General features: G+C 39.0%; 1 protein-coding gene across 1 annotated transcript in view; it reads right to left on the reverse strand.

The window, feature by feature from the left end:
• Window positions 1-5893: 5893 nt before the first annotated feature.
• ERLIN1 (ER lipid raft associated 1) overlaps window positions 5894-16414 on the reverse strand; it is a gene marked incomplete at its 3' end in the record, with an annotated part of 36526 nt that continues 26005 nt past the window's right edge. Inside the window, exons 9-11 of the mRNA XM_080695390.1 lie at window positions 9409-9498; window positions 8469-8548; window positions 5894-6115 (exon numbers count right to left, since the gene is read on the reverse strand). Coding sequence (XP_080551516.1) covers window positions 5894-6115; window positions 8469-8548; window positions 9409-9498 — 392 coding nt within the window. The remainder of the gene's footprint in view (window positions 6116-8468; window positions 8549-9408; window positions 9499-16414) is intronic.

Below are 16414 nucleotides of genomic sequence, written 5' to 3' on the forward strand. Positions count from 1 at the left end.
GGATGGAACCCAGGGGCATTCTACCTCTGAGCTATACCCACTGCCCTATTTTTTATCTTTTATTTTGAAACAGGGTCTCATTGAGTTGCATAGGGCCTCATTATGTAGCTGAGGTTATCTGCAAACTGCGATCCTCCTGTCTCAGCCTCCCAAATGCTCAGATTATGAGTGTGTGTCACCACACCCGGCTCAGAACTTTTCTTATATGGCTAAATTCTAGTTGTAGTTTTTATATCTATTAGCAAGATGTAAATCCCAGGATACTTGCAAAGGGAGAAACTCAATGCAAAAAATTTTGGTGGGGGGGAGGTCAAGCCGGGCGTGGTGGTGCATGCTTGTCATCCCACCATTTGGGAGCCTGAGACAGGAGGATCATGGTTCGAGGACAGCCTCAGCTACTTAGTGAGGCCCTCTGCAACTCAGTGAGACCCTGTTTCAAGATAAAGAATAAAAATAGGGCTGGCGGTGTAGCTTGGAGCTAGAATGCCCCTGGGTTCCATCCCCAGTATACAAAAAAATAATAAAAAAATAAATAAAATGCAATAGCATGTAATTCTCTCACTGCCTGGAACTTGGTCTACCATCACTGTTGTCCTCTTCATCTGGCTGGCCACTTCCTACGCATCCTTAAAAATTTGGCTGAGATCAGTCACTGCTTCCTAGAAACCACCAGGCTAGGTGATGCTCATCGGTGCACCCGAGCACCCAGCCCCTGCCTTGCTGTAGTACTTACCACACTCTTGCACTTGCTTATTTACTTGCTTTACTCCATCATCCCACCCACAAGGCTATACCCCTTCATGGTGCCTTAGCAACTAGCACATAGTAGGGGCCCAGTAAATATTTATAGAAACTTTCTTTTGTACTGGGAATGGAATTAAGGGGCATTCTACCTCTTAACTACTCCTCCAGCACTATTTTATTCTTTTATTCTGAAATAGGGTCTCACTAAGTTGTAGATGCCCTCATTAAATTGTTGAAGCCAGCTGAGAACCTGCAATTCTCCTGTCTCAGCCTCCCAAGTACTGAGATTACACGTGTGCACCACCATGCGAGGAAGAAATATTTTTGAAGACAAAAACCAGAAACAAGATGGAAGTAGAAAAATGGATTGAAAGAGATAATAGGGTCGGGTGTGGTGGCGCATGCTTGGAATCCCAGCATTCAAGAGGCTGAGACTGGAGGATCACGGTTCGTGGACAGCCTCAGCTACTTTAGTGAGGCCCTTTGCAATTCAGTGAGACCTTGTTTCAAAAATAAAAAGACAAGGCCGGGCGTGGTGGCACACACTTGTAATCCCCGTGCTTGGGAGGCGGAGACAGGAGGATTATGCAAGTTCCAAGCTAGCCATGCTGGCTTCCGAGACCCTGTTTCCAAATAAAAATATAAAAAATAGGTCTGGGAGTGTAGCCCGGAGGTAGAAGGGTTTCCAGGAACCCCAGTACCACCAAAATACCAAATAACTAAATAACTAACTAAATAAATACATAAATAAATCCAAAAATAGGGATGAGGGTACAATGTCCCAGGGTTCTATCCCTAGTATCGCAAAATAAATAAATAAATAAATAAATAAATAAATAAAAAAGGATAATAGGAAAAAGCAATGATGCTGTGTGTAGCAGACCTGTATTCCTAGTACTTTAGAGGCTGAGATAAAAAAAGGATCACAGGTTTGAGGGCACTGCATGGTAATTGGATGAGATGCTGTTTAAAAATAGATAAATAAATAAATAAGGTTAGGGGTATAGCTCAGAGGTATAATGCCCCTGGTACAATTTTCAGTATTCCCCACTACAGACACCCCCCCACACACATTGGAAAGATAGGTACTAATTCCAAAGAAATAGGGTTTGTTCTTTAATAGCTGATTACCTGAGGCTTGGCAATTTATAACAAACTGAAATTTATTGACTCACAGTTCTGGAAACTGGAAAGTCCAAAACGGAGCGGCCAGCATCTGACTTCCTTCTACTCACATTAATCTCTCCAGGAATGATTGCTTGGCCATTCCCTTGGTTTTCACCTTTTTCATTCTTTACAGGGCTGAGGAGTCTTCAAATCCAGTTGTTTCCTTTTACAATCCCATCTTTACATCATTCTTTTTCTCTTCCAATTTACTATATGCAGTTAAAAGAAGCCACAGAACTACTTAAAATTTTACCTTGCAATTTCTTCCATTAGGGCTGGCTGGGGATAGCTCAGTGGTAGAATATGTGCTTACTGTGTGTGAGGTCCTGATTTTGATCACCAGCACCAGAAAAATTTTGACTAGGTATCTTAGTTTACCACTCTCAAATTCTGACTCCCATAAAACCATGGACAAAATTTAGCCAAATTCGTTGCCACTTCATAACAAGGATGACTTTTAGTCTAATTTCTAATACCTTGGTTTTCTGAGACCTACTTAGAACTGCCAACTGTTGGCAGAATAATTCTACCAACATTCTGACAAATTAATCAAGTATTAAGTTCCAGATTCCCTTTAGTTTTCTTCTGAGCCCTCACCAGAATCACTCAACATTTAATTCATGGCAATCTAGGATTTCTCTAGCCCGATTTTCCAAATTCTTTTAGTCTTTACCCATTAATTCCAAAGACACTCACATTTTCAGGTGTTATAGCAACACCACTTTTCTAGTACCAATGTCCTATCATACATTTTGGGCTACTAAAACTGAATACCACAGATTGGATAATTTGTAATCTCGTGGTTCTGGAGGCCAGGAAGTCCAAGATTGAGGAGCTGGTAACCAGTAATGGCCTTCTTGCTGTGCCCTCCCCCCATGGCAGAAGAGCAATAGAAGGTGAGGGGGGTGAGAAGAGAAAAAGGAGGGAGGAAGGTGGAAGGGGAGACACACACAAGGAAAAGTGAGCCAGGAAGAGGGAACATTATGTGCAAAGAAAAAGAGAAGACATGCCGGGCGTGGTGGCGATCGCTAGTAATCCCAGCATTCGGGAATTTGGGAGGCTGAGACTTGAGGATTACAGTTCGCAGACAGCCTCAGCTACTTAGTGAGACCCTGTTTAAATAAAGAATAATAAAAAAAAAAATAGGGCAGGGGGTGTAACACGGAGGTCGAATGTCCCTGGGTTCTATCCCCAGACCTGAAAAAAAAAAAAAAAAAAAGCAGGGGCCAGAGATTCTTGCCTGCCTTATTTGGGACTTAATCCTAAAGTAACTAGGAGCTGTTACTCCTAATTCACAGAACTCATTTCCCTAAAGCAAGGGGCAAAATCACTTTATCTTAATATCTTCCCAAAGCCTATAGGATAATGACCTTTCAGTTAAATCTCCTGGTCTACAGAAGCTAATATGGATATAATAAAATACTACAAAGAAAGATCCCAGAGAAACCTCAGTAAAGGGCTGCTTTCTCTCAAACTTCCAATTACATGCCCTGCTGGCCCAACAGCACTGCTGAAACCCTCCTCAGGAGGGAATATTCCCCAGGAGGGAATCCAGGCTCAGTTCTGGCTCCTGCGCCAGTTACATATGAATTACAGTAGCTGTGTCATATCACTGCCAATTAAAATTTATACAAAGTGTTCTTCCTCCACCTCAGCACAGCAGCCTCCTCTCTCCCTCTGTGGAAATATTCTGGCACTCAGGGAAGGCTCCAAGGGTACGATGCTCTATCCTCTGTCACTCGTCTGCTGCCTGGCTCTGTCTCATCCCTTGTTAAATTCCAGGAATCAGGAAAGACCAGAAATCCTGTTGTTAAGTTCTTCTACCAGGGAGGCAGTAGTTAAGTTCTGGCCACCTAGGTAATAAGGGCAAGACAGCTATAGAAGCCATGTTAGAATGACAGGGAAAATGAGGGTATACAGGGAAGCAAAACACACAGTCACTGATACTAAAATAATTTTATTTAATTTCTTATTAAAAAAAGGTAGCATTTCACATATAAATTTAGACTTCAATATTACAGTGTATATCTGCCAAAAGGAACACCCCTGAATGATGGCTAGACTCAGAGCTCACTGCGTGGGTACAGGGAAACTCACCCCACAAGAATTTAAGTGAAGTGCTTTCTCTAACTGTACAATGGCACCTCCCTGTTCCTTGACCCGCCACCAGGGATTGGCTGGTAAGGAAACCCACCGCCATCACTTCGGGGCAGCAGCCTTTCACTTATGGAAATAGGGATGAAAGCACAAAAGTAAATGATCCGGATTTCCCACAACAATCATTATTTATCTGTAGCAACAATATGACAAGAGTTTATTTTTATAATTCAAAAGTCCTTTTAAGGAGGGATAAAGAACACAAAATTCATTCATAAAGACAATTTATAGAATTAAATGAGCAAGTATGAAAAAAATGATTTTTTTTTCTTCCACATTACAAATGCCTCTAGTAGAAGGCCCAGGAAAAAAAGCCCATCCAAAATCTGGGCTTTCCTTTCCCACGTCGTGCTTGGCACAGTCGATCAGCTGTCATGAGACTGATAGCTGAGAGATTTCTGGAAGTGGTCCTGTAACTTTTCTGTGTGACTTCAACACAGTGTACACAAAAAGTGTCAACAAGCTACACAAACTTAGGCCTAACTATGCAGCACAATGTTCCAGGAAAGCTACTCTGGGGCGGGGGTGGGGGGTGGGGGGTGGGGGGAAAGAGGTCCAGATGAAGTAGATCTTCTATAGCCACAAGTTCACTGTCATTTTCTCATGAAAAATTAAACTCAACTGGCTGCCCAGGAAGTCAGTGGAATCCTGATCTCCGAGGGAATGTGAAGTTGGTGAAACAACTTTGATTTCAGCACCCCAGGGCCAGGAAGGAAGGAGATAAAGATGACCAAGGATGCTTTCTAGGTTACTCTGTTCCACACTCTGTGAATATTAAGAAGAATTAGTGTGCGAGTAGCTGTGGCAACCCTAGGAGCTGGCCTTTAGACAGAAGTGCTGGGGCAAATGAACCCCAAATCCAGTTTTAAAAATAAAAACTCTCTGCAATCACAATACTGTGCAGCAAATGGCTAGGAACTGTACATTGTTCCTATGTGTGTTGAAGTCCTGCCCCATTCGTGGCCAACCAGAGCTGAGAGGTGACATATAAGAAACCGTCTGTGGCTAAAAAACCAGGCACCTTAGTTACACATGGCCTGGGCAGTGACCACCCAAAGAAAGAAATGCAGGGCTCCAGAGCTTTGGCTCAGAGCAAAAGTTTCATCTCCCTTAAAACTTTAAAGCAAGCCCTATTTATCTCTGGGCCTACTGATGCAATGAACATGATTTAGGAATCTCTATGAGGAATCTCTGGTTGGTGGCAAAGCGTGTGTCCCTGGAGGCCACCAACCTGGCTATAGGAAAACAGAAAGGTGCAAATTGTATCAAGTAAATAATCGCTCAAGTGGAAGATCGTTTTGTTTCCTGGTGAACATCAGCAGCCTGGATGTTAATCACATGGAAGAATGTTGAGACTTGACTCCAGAGCGAGTCTGGGCCTCAGGTGCAGTCTTCTTTAACTTACCATGTCCTGGCGGTCTTCTCTCTGGCCTTCTCTCTCTTGAATGGCTGAGCACACATGTCCCCAGGGACCAATGTAAACATTATTTAATAGATCTCAGCTTAGAAATACACAGCTTGTTATATAGTTAGTGTTTAACATTCTAGTGAAGGCAGTATCTGAGCATCAGACTTTCCCTCATCCATGAGTACCAGTTTAAAAAGGAACACATACAGGATACTTGATAAAACTGTGGCTGAGAAGACCATTTGAGCGCCAGAGAGCTGGCTCCAGTCTGCAACCAGCTGACAATCGGAGACTATCACAAGAGAGCCAAACAGACAGAGCACAAGTTCTCTGTAAATCCGGAGAGTCCTATAACCACTGCTCCCATTAGCCCCTTGGGCCACATCTTGACATGGGAGAACGTTTCTGCTGCTTGCATCAACCTGTGCTCTCCTTGTTTTGGATGGGTCTCTCTCCAGAGGGTTCAAGAGCCTCCTGAGGGGGGAGAGAGCTTTTTCTTCCAGTCCTAACATCTGAATATTTTAAAGCACAAGAGGAGTCCACAAACATGCTAGGGATGTTGCTGCCAAAGTAGATCTTACTGTTAGAAGCAATGGCTTGGTACTTTCTGAGCTCCAGATATTCCGGGGTCAATTTGTGCTGTGTGGGGGCAAAAAAGAGCAAAGGCATCAGGACACTGCTGCAACAGTCACCGTTTCCTACACACGCATTTCCCCTACTGCTCTCCTAAGGACCCTGACTCGGCTCTGAAAGGTTGCCAATGACACTTGGAGTGTGGTTATTACATTAATAGCTAAGCTCTGAGCTTTAAAATTATTTCAACAAGCGCTTGTCTTAATCCAGAAAAAGCTATTTATTTTCTAATAGAAGGAATTGGGTGCTGGAGAACAACATTGACAGTTAATGATAATATTTCTTCAGTGTCTTAGGGCCTATAAAGTACTTCCACATAGACTTTCTCATTCCATCTTGGTGTATTCATCTTGGTATTGATCTGAATTTTCTGCTAATTCTTTTGAAAGAGGCACATAGGTCAATAAATGAGTGTTGGAGCTTCCAATGAAGGACCTGGGCTTATAACCGTATCATGAGTTGTCTGATTCTGCTTCTCTTGATCAAATTCTAGAACTGGAAAAATCAGAAGTCATCTGATCTAGCATTTTTATCCAGAAGCTGCTTGTTTAAACTGTTTGTGAGAAACAGATGTTTGTCAAACACTAGATTTCCTTCCCTATCAGTGTTTTGCTTAAATCATGATACCAAGCTATATCTAACAGAAGCTACTGGGTTGGACTAAAACTCATTTTCACCACTCCCTAGGACATATGTTCCCAAATCCCCTCAGAACCTTCTCTGGGCAATCTTCTTGAGTCCCAGCCTGTCTTGCAGGCAAAAGCCCTGCATGTCCTTCACAGACCCACAACACCCATTTTTTGCATTGTAACATCTTTCACTTTTTGGAATTCTGTGCTCTCTGAATGATTCATACCTATGTCAAAACACTATAATCAAATATTGTCACAGTGCCCATCCTAAACTACCCCTTAAAACCTTCCTAATGTAGATTGGTATCTAAGTAACATTTTCTAAAATGTAAAAAACAAAAAACATTGTTCTTTTCAAATAAGGCTAATCTCAACAGCAAGAACTTGATATGTGTGCTTGACCAGCACCTGTCATTATAGATATGAACTGCGAATTTGTGTGTGTGTGTGTGTGTGTGTGTGTGTGTGTGTGTGTGTGTTGGGGGTTGGGGAGGGTACTGCGGATTGGGACCAGGGGCATTCTATCTCTGAGCTACATCCCAAGCTCTATTTTTTATTCTTTATTTTGAAACAGGGTCTCACTAAATTGTGGATGGCTTCATTAAGTAGCTGAGGCTGGCTACGAACCTGTAATCCTCCTGTCTCAGATTCCAAGTACTAGGATTCCAAGTGTGTGCCACTATGCCCAGCTTGGACTACTAATTTGGTAAACTAAAGTTAACTAACTTGCTTTCATCTTGACTACTCTGTCTCCATAAGCTGTGTCCTTCAATTTCTAATACTGGTTTCCAAAGGACTGACAATTCACATTCTGTCAACCTAGCATATATCACCATTCTTAAATTAAAATTTTAAGCCCTGTTTATACCTTAAATCTTGATTTTAATCCTTCAAATTACATCATATAGAAATCTCTATCTCAACCTTTTACCTGGTCCAATATACTCTATAAATAATAACTTTACAAGTATGGATATAGTCATTCCCTCCTCAGAAACCTATAGGGGATTCTACTGGGCTCCTAATTAAATAAGTGCTGCTCATCAGGCCTACACCCTCAAGTCCACTTAACCCTAGTCCTATAAAAATTGTTCACCTATACTCAACCTCCTTGTGTTATCACACGTGAAATTCCTCATGCTTAAAACAGTTCTTAAAATCCAGCACACAAGACCTAATACTCAACTGGGGTCTTTATCTGTGTGTGGTAGTGTTAAAACAGTTGGTGAGTACTTACAGATGTAGGCTAGAGCCAGGGATGCAAAATATCCCACAATGCACGAGACAATCTTCAACAATAAAAAGGCATCTTACCAAATGCCAAGAATGTCTCTGTAGGAAACACTGCTCTAAACAAGCTTATCATCTACCCCCAAAGCTATCTTGTCTGAAAGCAATGTTAAGTGAAGTTCACTCTTTTCCTGTCACTCCTTCAGGAAATTTTCAACTTTACTGATCACTGAGCCCCTATATTATACTATTAATGTAGTGATGGCACTTGACTGCACTTATATATCTGTTTGATATTGTCCTAGTGCTCCACTTTTATAAAGAATTGTACAAAGTCATGTGCAATGTATCTTGTTAAGCAACTGGCTGATTCTGAGAGATGGACTGGTCACTACTCTTTCTTGATGCTGGATAAAACCACATCTATATTAGATTCTCTGAAAAAGGAAAGCAAAATCCAAATTATCACCAGGCACACGGCATAGACGGCCAGTCACCTTGTTTGAGGTGGCATATTTGTGTGCAGCGTAATACTCAGCATCTGCTTTCGCCTTCTCTCGGGCCAGGAATGCAGCATCTAGCAAGTAAAACAGAATCAGGTATTTAAAATAAAGGAAAGTTGCCAATCTATTCCTGCAACTAGGTAAGAGTCAGTCCCCTTTCCCATTGTTTAATATATTTCAATTACCTTACTTTGAAAGTTTAAAACTATCAGTTTTCAAATCCAAGTCTCCAGATAGCACCATCTCAAGGGAGAATACCGTCACTATTAAGTAACAGCTCATTTTGAGCTCACTCATGTTTCACTCTAAGTGGCTCCTCCTTCCTCTACCCCCTTCCAGAAATCTCCCGTCACCCAAGGCCTCACACCTCATCCAGGCTTCAACTGATATAACTAAGCACAGACATGAACTGTTATACTTGCTACACTATCCATACACTTTAACTTTGACCCAGAATCTGCTAACAAGAAAGATAGGAAGCAGCTGTATAAAAGCAACTTGTCTTAAAAATTGTGAACTAGGAATATCAACATTTCATATGTGATATCAAAGAGCTTGGAATTCTCCATGAAAATGGAGGCTCCCGTCACCAGCTAATTTGTGGTAGTTGTTGACAGGTGAGAAAGAAAATAGTGGTGGTATGGTTCCTTATCTTATACATTCTTTACAATTGATTATGAACAACACTCCTATTTTGAGAATAAAGTGAGAGCTAATAAATCCCAACTTAAAAAAGAAAATGAAAGGCTGATCTGACAGAGTAATGAACCAAAGCAAGAGCTAGATATGTAACAGCATTAGTTTTTTTTTTTTTTTTTGGTCTAGAATCAGGCCAGCTACATTCTCCAGACCAGAATATCCTATGGCCTTCCCACCCTAGACAGTCAGAGAAGCAGTTCAGAAAAGTGAGGGCCTTGTACTCTCCCCAATGTACCTTCAATTTCAGAAATGCGTTTTTCAGTTTCTTTCTCCATCACCTTCTGCTGAAACCGAATTTTTGCCACTTGTGCAATCTTCTCTGCTTCTATAATTATATAACAGAAGATGTACTCAAAAACATTTCTTAAGTTCCTGAGGCGCTTAGAATTAGCAGCACAGATTCTAACACTTAAGTACATAAGGCTTTATGGCTAATCACTTTCTAAGTTCTATCTTGACTGTAAACAACTCAAAAGAAAAAAAGTTATTTTCTACTTCTATTTTGACAGTGCAAGTTTTGTGGGAAGAGAAAGTACAAAAGGTTAGTAATTCCAGTCCTTCATGAGACTATATAAGCAATGGTTCAGGTTAATGGGACAAAGGATACTTTATGAATATATTACAGAAAAACAGAACAACATAAATACATGGCAACATAGAATAATTATATAATGTAGCAAGAGATATAAAGAGTAAAGGAGGTAAGTTAAACCAAGAAAAGTCTCTGGAAAAATATTTATAGAAAATAATGGTCATGGTCTAAGAGGATATGAAGCATAAAAGGAAGAGTAATGTATTAAGGAGCAACTCACAACAGAGAAGTGATACGGAGCCGGCAGACACGAGGACAATAAACGGAGACTAAGAGGGTTGGAAGACCTCTATCTTGGGTGACAGGCTAAGAAGTTTAGTTTTAATATACTCAGGATCTACTTTTAAGTTATCAACAGGAAAATGACATGAGGAAACGAATGTAAGATGAGGAATATTCTGCAGAGGAATATACTGTTGTAGAAGATAAAACAAAAAGTAGGATAATATATCTGAGAAGGTGAAATGAATTTTAGGAGTGAACATGTTAGCTGTAGCAGGTAAATACACACACCCTTAGTAAACCTCTGGCCAAATCAAAGGTCCCAGGACCAGAGAAAAAAGATTACACTGTAATTACACTTTAAATTTCATCAGTGCAATTCTTAAAGAACATTTTCAATTCTCCTTTTCAGCCATCAAAGAAGATGAGTATTATATCTGCTGGTTTCTTTCTTACCTGCAAATTCAACCAACTGCAGATTGAAAATATTCAGAAAAAAAAATTGTGTCAGTTCTCAAGGTGTTTATTTTTTCTTGTCATTATCCCTGATGTGATATGTTAGCGTAACAACTATTTACATAGGCATTATATTCTAAGTAATCCAGATATTATTTAAAGTATGTTGGAAAATGTACATAAATTATATATGTCACTTTATGAGAGGGACTTAAGTATCTGCAGATTTTGACCCGGGCCTGGGGGAGGGGAGTGTCCTGGAACCAGTCCCCACAGAAAACCAAGGGACGACTGGAACTTAATGATCATCTCTTGGTATCTCTAGTGCCTGGAAAGCACATAATGGAGAGAAAGTTTCCAAGTAGTTATTTCTTCATCAACTACTCCGGGCATCATTTCCTATTTCCCCAAACAGTAAAATCAAGCAATATTATCCTAAAAATAAACTACTAGACTAGAAATTTAGCTATAAGCAGAAACTCTAGATAAAGTTTGAATAAAAGGTAAGAGACATTGCCTCAACAAGGGGCGGGCTCTTGTGGAAACCCCTCAGCACTGCTCTCCATTGTAATCAACGAATAAACCAATGAAAGCATGAGAAGACTTCTAGTCCTAAAAAAGGGTAGAGAAGGCGAATGAGAAAACCCTTCAGATAACACCTTAAAATGCTGCACAAAATGTAACAAATCTGTTTTTTTAGTGCATGACTGACTGCATAAGAATGAGTTTCTCAAGTCATATAAGCAAAAGACCTGAAAGACTCTACAGTGACAGTTCTAGGGATGTTATTTTACAAAAAAAGGGAAAGGCACTTGTGAATCCCAAGCAGAGCCAGGAGATGAGGCCTTGTGGTATTAAAACTAAGACCCCTGCATAAAACCAAGACCTCTAGGGGCTGCAACTCTTGTGAAAGGGGGACTAAAGAAGCCCACAAGTGAGAGCTTTCCTCTGTCTAGACACATCACAGTGAAGCTGGAGAATACTCAAATACAGAGAGAAGTCTTAAAAGCAAAAAGAGAAGAAAACTGATGATTCAAAAGGAACAATTAGATTGATGGCATACTTGTCAACAGGTATAAAAGCCTAAACAAAAATAATATCGCTGAAGTGGTTAAAAAAAAGATTTGGTTTGGCGCAGAATTTTAGGCAAAATTGCCATCCATGAATGAAATAAGATTTCTAGACCAAGAAAGACTGAAGAAGTTTTTTACTCCTTAGCCTTCACTGACAAAAACCATACCAAAACAAACCTACCAAAAAACAAGAACAAGTTGCCAGAAGCAATGCAGGGGAAAAAAGGACTCAACACCCATAGATCAAAGTAGATGTTTACTAAAAAGAATCAACAATGACACAGTAATTGATGGTAGGATAAAAAAACATGAAACTGAAATACAAGGCAACAATAATATGCAAGGCTGGAGAATGAGGATAAGAGTTAAAGTATTACAACCATTGTTCAAGGAGAAAATAGAATTATTAACTTCAGACACTGTCAGTCAGGCATATTTGTAACATTTTTCATTTCACAGGTGATGACTTTTTATACAGTCCAGAAATATAATGCAAAACTTCCAGTAAAGAAAAAAAAATAAAGTCAATGCAATAATTTAATGCCAAAAAATGAAAGGAAAAACAAAGCAGAGGAAAGAATGTATGATATATAGCACAGAATTAAATGATATAAACGAATCCAAATATAGCAGTAAGCACAATAAATATAAAAATACTAAAACTCACCAGTTAAAAAGACAGATTCTCATATTGGATAAGATAACAAAATCCAGCTATACTCTGTTTACAAGAGACACACCTAAAACATAACGACACAGAAAAATTGAAAGTAAAAGGATGGGAAGATATATCAAGAAAAAGAGAGACAGAGGGAAAGAGAGAAATCTGGCATAGCTATATTATAATTGGACAAGACAAATCTTAAGCCAAAAATATGTATATATAAATTTAGGGACAGTGAATATTATTATAAAACAGGACCAGTTCTCCAGGGAGATGTAACAATCCTGAGCCCAAATGCTCTTTAATGATATAGGCCCCCAAATATACAAATAAACAAAAACAAGTCAACAGCACATAGTCATAGTAAGCAATTCTAATACACCTTTCTCAGTAACTGACAGCTCAAGAAGACAAAAATTAGAAGAATACAGGAGACATGAACAACACAATTCATAACCTGACCTAAGGGATTTATATAGAAATCTGTATCCAAAAAAAAGAGTGTACAATCTTTTCAAGTATACACAGAATATTTACATAAAAAGAATGCATAGGATAAGGCCACAAAGCAAACTTCAACAGTTAGGAAGCCATGTAACAGATTTTAATTTCTGACTAAATGTGTTTGCATTGTAAATCAACAGTTAAAAAGGTAGACCCTTGCCGGTCGTGGTGGTGTACGCTTGTAATCCCTGTGCTTGGGAGGCAAAGACATTCGGAGCCAGCCTTGCTGGCTTAAGAGACCCTGTTTCCAAATAAAATATAAAATAGCTCTGGGAGTGTAGCCCGGAGATAGAAGGGCTTCTAGGAACCCCAGTACCACCAAAAAACACACACATACACACAAAAAAACCCTAAAAAACCCTAAAAAAAAACCAAGCAAAATAAATAATTTTCTATAAAATATAATTACCAAGATGGATAGATCTATACTCAATATACATATTAAAGCATAGGTTAAATGTTACCACAAAAAATAAAAAAGCAATGAACTAAACCCCGATATCTCGAAGGAAAATTGAGCAAATAAATTCTTTCTCTAAGTAAGTAAGTAAGTAAGTAAGTAAGTAAGTAAGTAAGTAAGTAAATAAGCATAACTCTTAGCAGACCAAAGTGGGTTTTTTGGTTTGTTTTTTTTCAGTAGTGGGGATGGAACTCGGAGCATTCTACCTCTGAGATACACCCCAGCCCTATTTTTTATTCTTTATAATGAAAGAGAGTCTCACTGAGTTGGCAAAGGGCCTCACTAAGTAGCTGAGGCTGGCTTAGAACCTGCACGATCCTCCTGTCTCAGCCTCACAAATACTGGGATTACAAGTATGCACCACTATGCCCAGACTCAAAAGTTATGTGTGTCCCACCAGAACCATAAGGAAGAGATTATATTTATCTTACAGAAAATATTTCAAAACAGAAAAAGTTAAAAAATAATGTTTAATTAATTTTGAGGATGGGAGAACAATGATACAAACAACAATAACAACAAAACATGTAAAAACCCCCAAAACTCCAAATAACAACCAACCAACCAACATACATACATACAAGATGGTAAGAGTATAAGAAAAGAAAGTTATAAATTGATCTCATTTATAAAAAGTAAAAGTAAAAATTCAACTGGGCATGGTGGTGCACACCTGTAATCCCAGTACTTGGGATGCTGAGATAGGAGGATCACAGGTTTGAGGACAGCCTCAGCAACACAGTGAGAATCTTAAAACCCTAGCAATTGTTTACAAACAAACAAACAAACAGCCAGGGATACAGCTTGGAGGCAGAGCACCCCTGGGTTCAATATCTATTACCCCCTTCAAAAAAATTAAAAATTCTAAAGAAATTATCAGAAAATGATATTGAGAAATTAATTACCATGAATTTACTACATCATGACCAAGCAGGTTTAACTCAGAAACACACAACACAAAAATTCAATGGTAGAACGATGGGCGTGGTGGCGCATGCTTGTAATCCCTGCGCTTGGGAGGCGAAGACAGGAGGATCGTGCAGGTTCTAAGCCAGCTGTGCTGGCTTAAGAGACCCTGTTTCCAAGTAAAAAAGTATAAAAATAGGTCTGGGAGTGTAGCCTGGAGGTAGAAGGGTTTCCAGGAACCCCAGTACCACCAAATAAATAAATAAATAAATAAATAAATAAATAAATAAATAAATATTCAATAGTAGAAAATGTATTAATCAGTAGGACATGGTGGCTCATGCCTGTAATACCAGCACTTGGGAGACTGAGTCAGGACAGTTACAGGTTCGAAGACAGCCTCACAGTGTAGTGAGACTCTCAGCAACCTAGTGAGACCCTGTTTCAAAACAAAAAATTAAAAAAGGGCTAGGGATGAAGCTTGGAGATAGAATGTTCTTGGTTTCAATCCACGCTAACACACACACACACACACACACACACACACACACACACACACACAACACATTTCACTCATCATACTGACAGCTTTAATAAGAAAAATTATATGTTCATCTCAACATAAGTAGAAAAAAATTTTAATTTTAACATTCACAACAAAAGCTCTTGGAAAGCAAAGAACAGAAGGAAACTGGAATAACTAACAGACATTAAATATAGCAAATGTCATTAGAAGTATTTAAAAACTAGGGACAAAAATACCTGTCACCATATTTTTTTTCTGTGCTGTATATAAGTTACAACTTAAAGTAGTAAGATAAGAATAAAAGGTCCTGAAGCTATAAAAATAAAAAATGAAATAGAATTATATTTATCCAAAGACAGTGTCATTGCTCACCTGGGAAATTTAGGAGATTATTAGGAACAAAAGCATTTTTAGTAAGAATGCCAAATAAAAAAATCAGTAGCATATCTATACAAATGCAACAACCAATCAGGAAACCTGCCTTTCAAGACCCTATGTAGAATACCAAAAACCTTAGGATAAATAGAAATACATCTCTTAACACCGTTAAGAAAAAGTGTACTTTTCTTTTTGTGGTAATGGGAATGGAACTCAGGGGCATTCTACCTCCAAGCTACACCCCCAGCCCCATTTTTTTATTCTTTATTTTGAAACAGGATCTCATTGAGTTGCAAAGGGCCTCCCTAAGTAGCTGAGGCTGGCCACGAACCGTGACCCTCCTGTCTCAGCTTCCCAAATGCTGGGATTACAAGCATGCACCACCATGCCCGACTTGAAAAAGTATACTTTTTGAGAAAGATTTTTCACAACTGGAGAATAGATTTGTAAGACTCAGTATCATAAATACTGTAATTCTCTCCAAATCATTGTACACATTCAATAAAATACCAATAAAAATTCCAACATAGTATTCTAATGAATTTGAGCTGGTTCTTTACAATTAATGAATGAAGGACCTAGAGTAGTCTAGGATAATTTTAGGACTAGTTAAGAAAAGCTAAGAAAAAAATCACTCTCCCAGACAGTAAGATTTAATATTAAATCCAGATAATATTGGGAAAGGACAGATCAAAAAAATTAAAACAACAAAAAATTATTACTCTGAGGCAGAGAAAAAATTCTTAAACAAGATAGGAAGGCATGAAAGTTAAATGCATATGTATGTCATGGAGTACATAATAAGAGAAAGGATCATTATCCAGGATATATAAAGAACTCCTATGAACCAGTTTTAAAAAACAAATCTATCAATGGGCTAAGGATATGAACAGGCAGTTCACGCAGAAGGAAACCTGAATGAACAATAAAAATTATGTGATACAAGGTTCGCCACTGAACTGACATAAAATATTTTTTATTTTTTATGTGGTACTGGGTGTGGAACCCAGGGGCCTTCTACCTCTGGGCTATACTCTCAGATCTATTTTATACTTTATTTGGAAACAGGGTCTCACTAAGTTGCTGAGAGCCTCATTAAGTAGCTAAGGCTGGCCTCGAACCTGCGATCCTCCTGTCTAAGCTTCTCAAGCGCAGGGATTACAAGTGTGTGCCACCATGTCCAGCTATGACATAAAATATTTACAAGTCTGACAATTCCAAGAATTGAGGTGGATGTGCAGAAAGGGAAAGTATGGCAATATTCAAAACATTGTTGAAGAGAGGGTAGAACTGTAAAATCACTTTGGAGAGCAACTTGGCAATTATGACTCAAATTCTACTTTGAGGTATGTTTTCTACAGCAGTGCTTCTCAAACAGAGGGAAAGCATTTTTTTTCTTGAATTTCAATAGATTAGAACTAATATATTATAAGCTATCATAGAAATAAATGACTAGAAAA

This window comes from Muscardinus avellanarius (assembly GCF_963383645.1).
Source record: "Muscardinus avellanarius genome assembly, chromosome: 4".
Lineage (NCBI taxonomy): Eukaryota > Metazoa > Chordata > Mammalia > Rodentia > Gliridae > Muscardinus > Muscardinus avellanarius.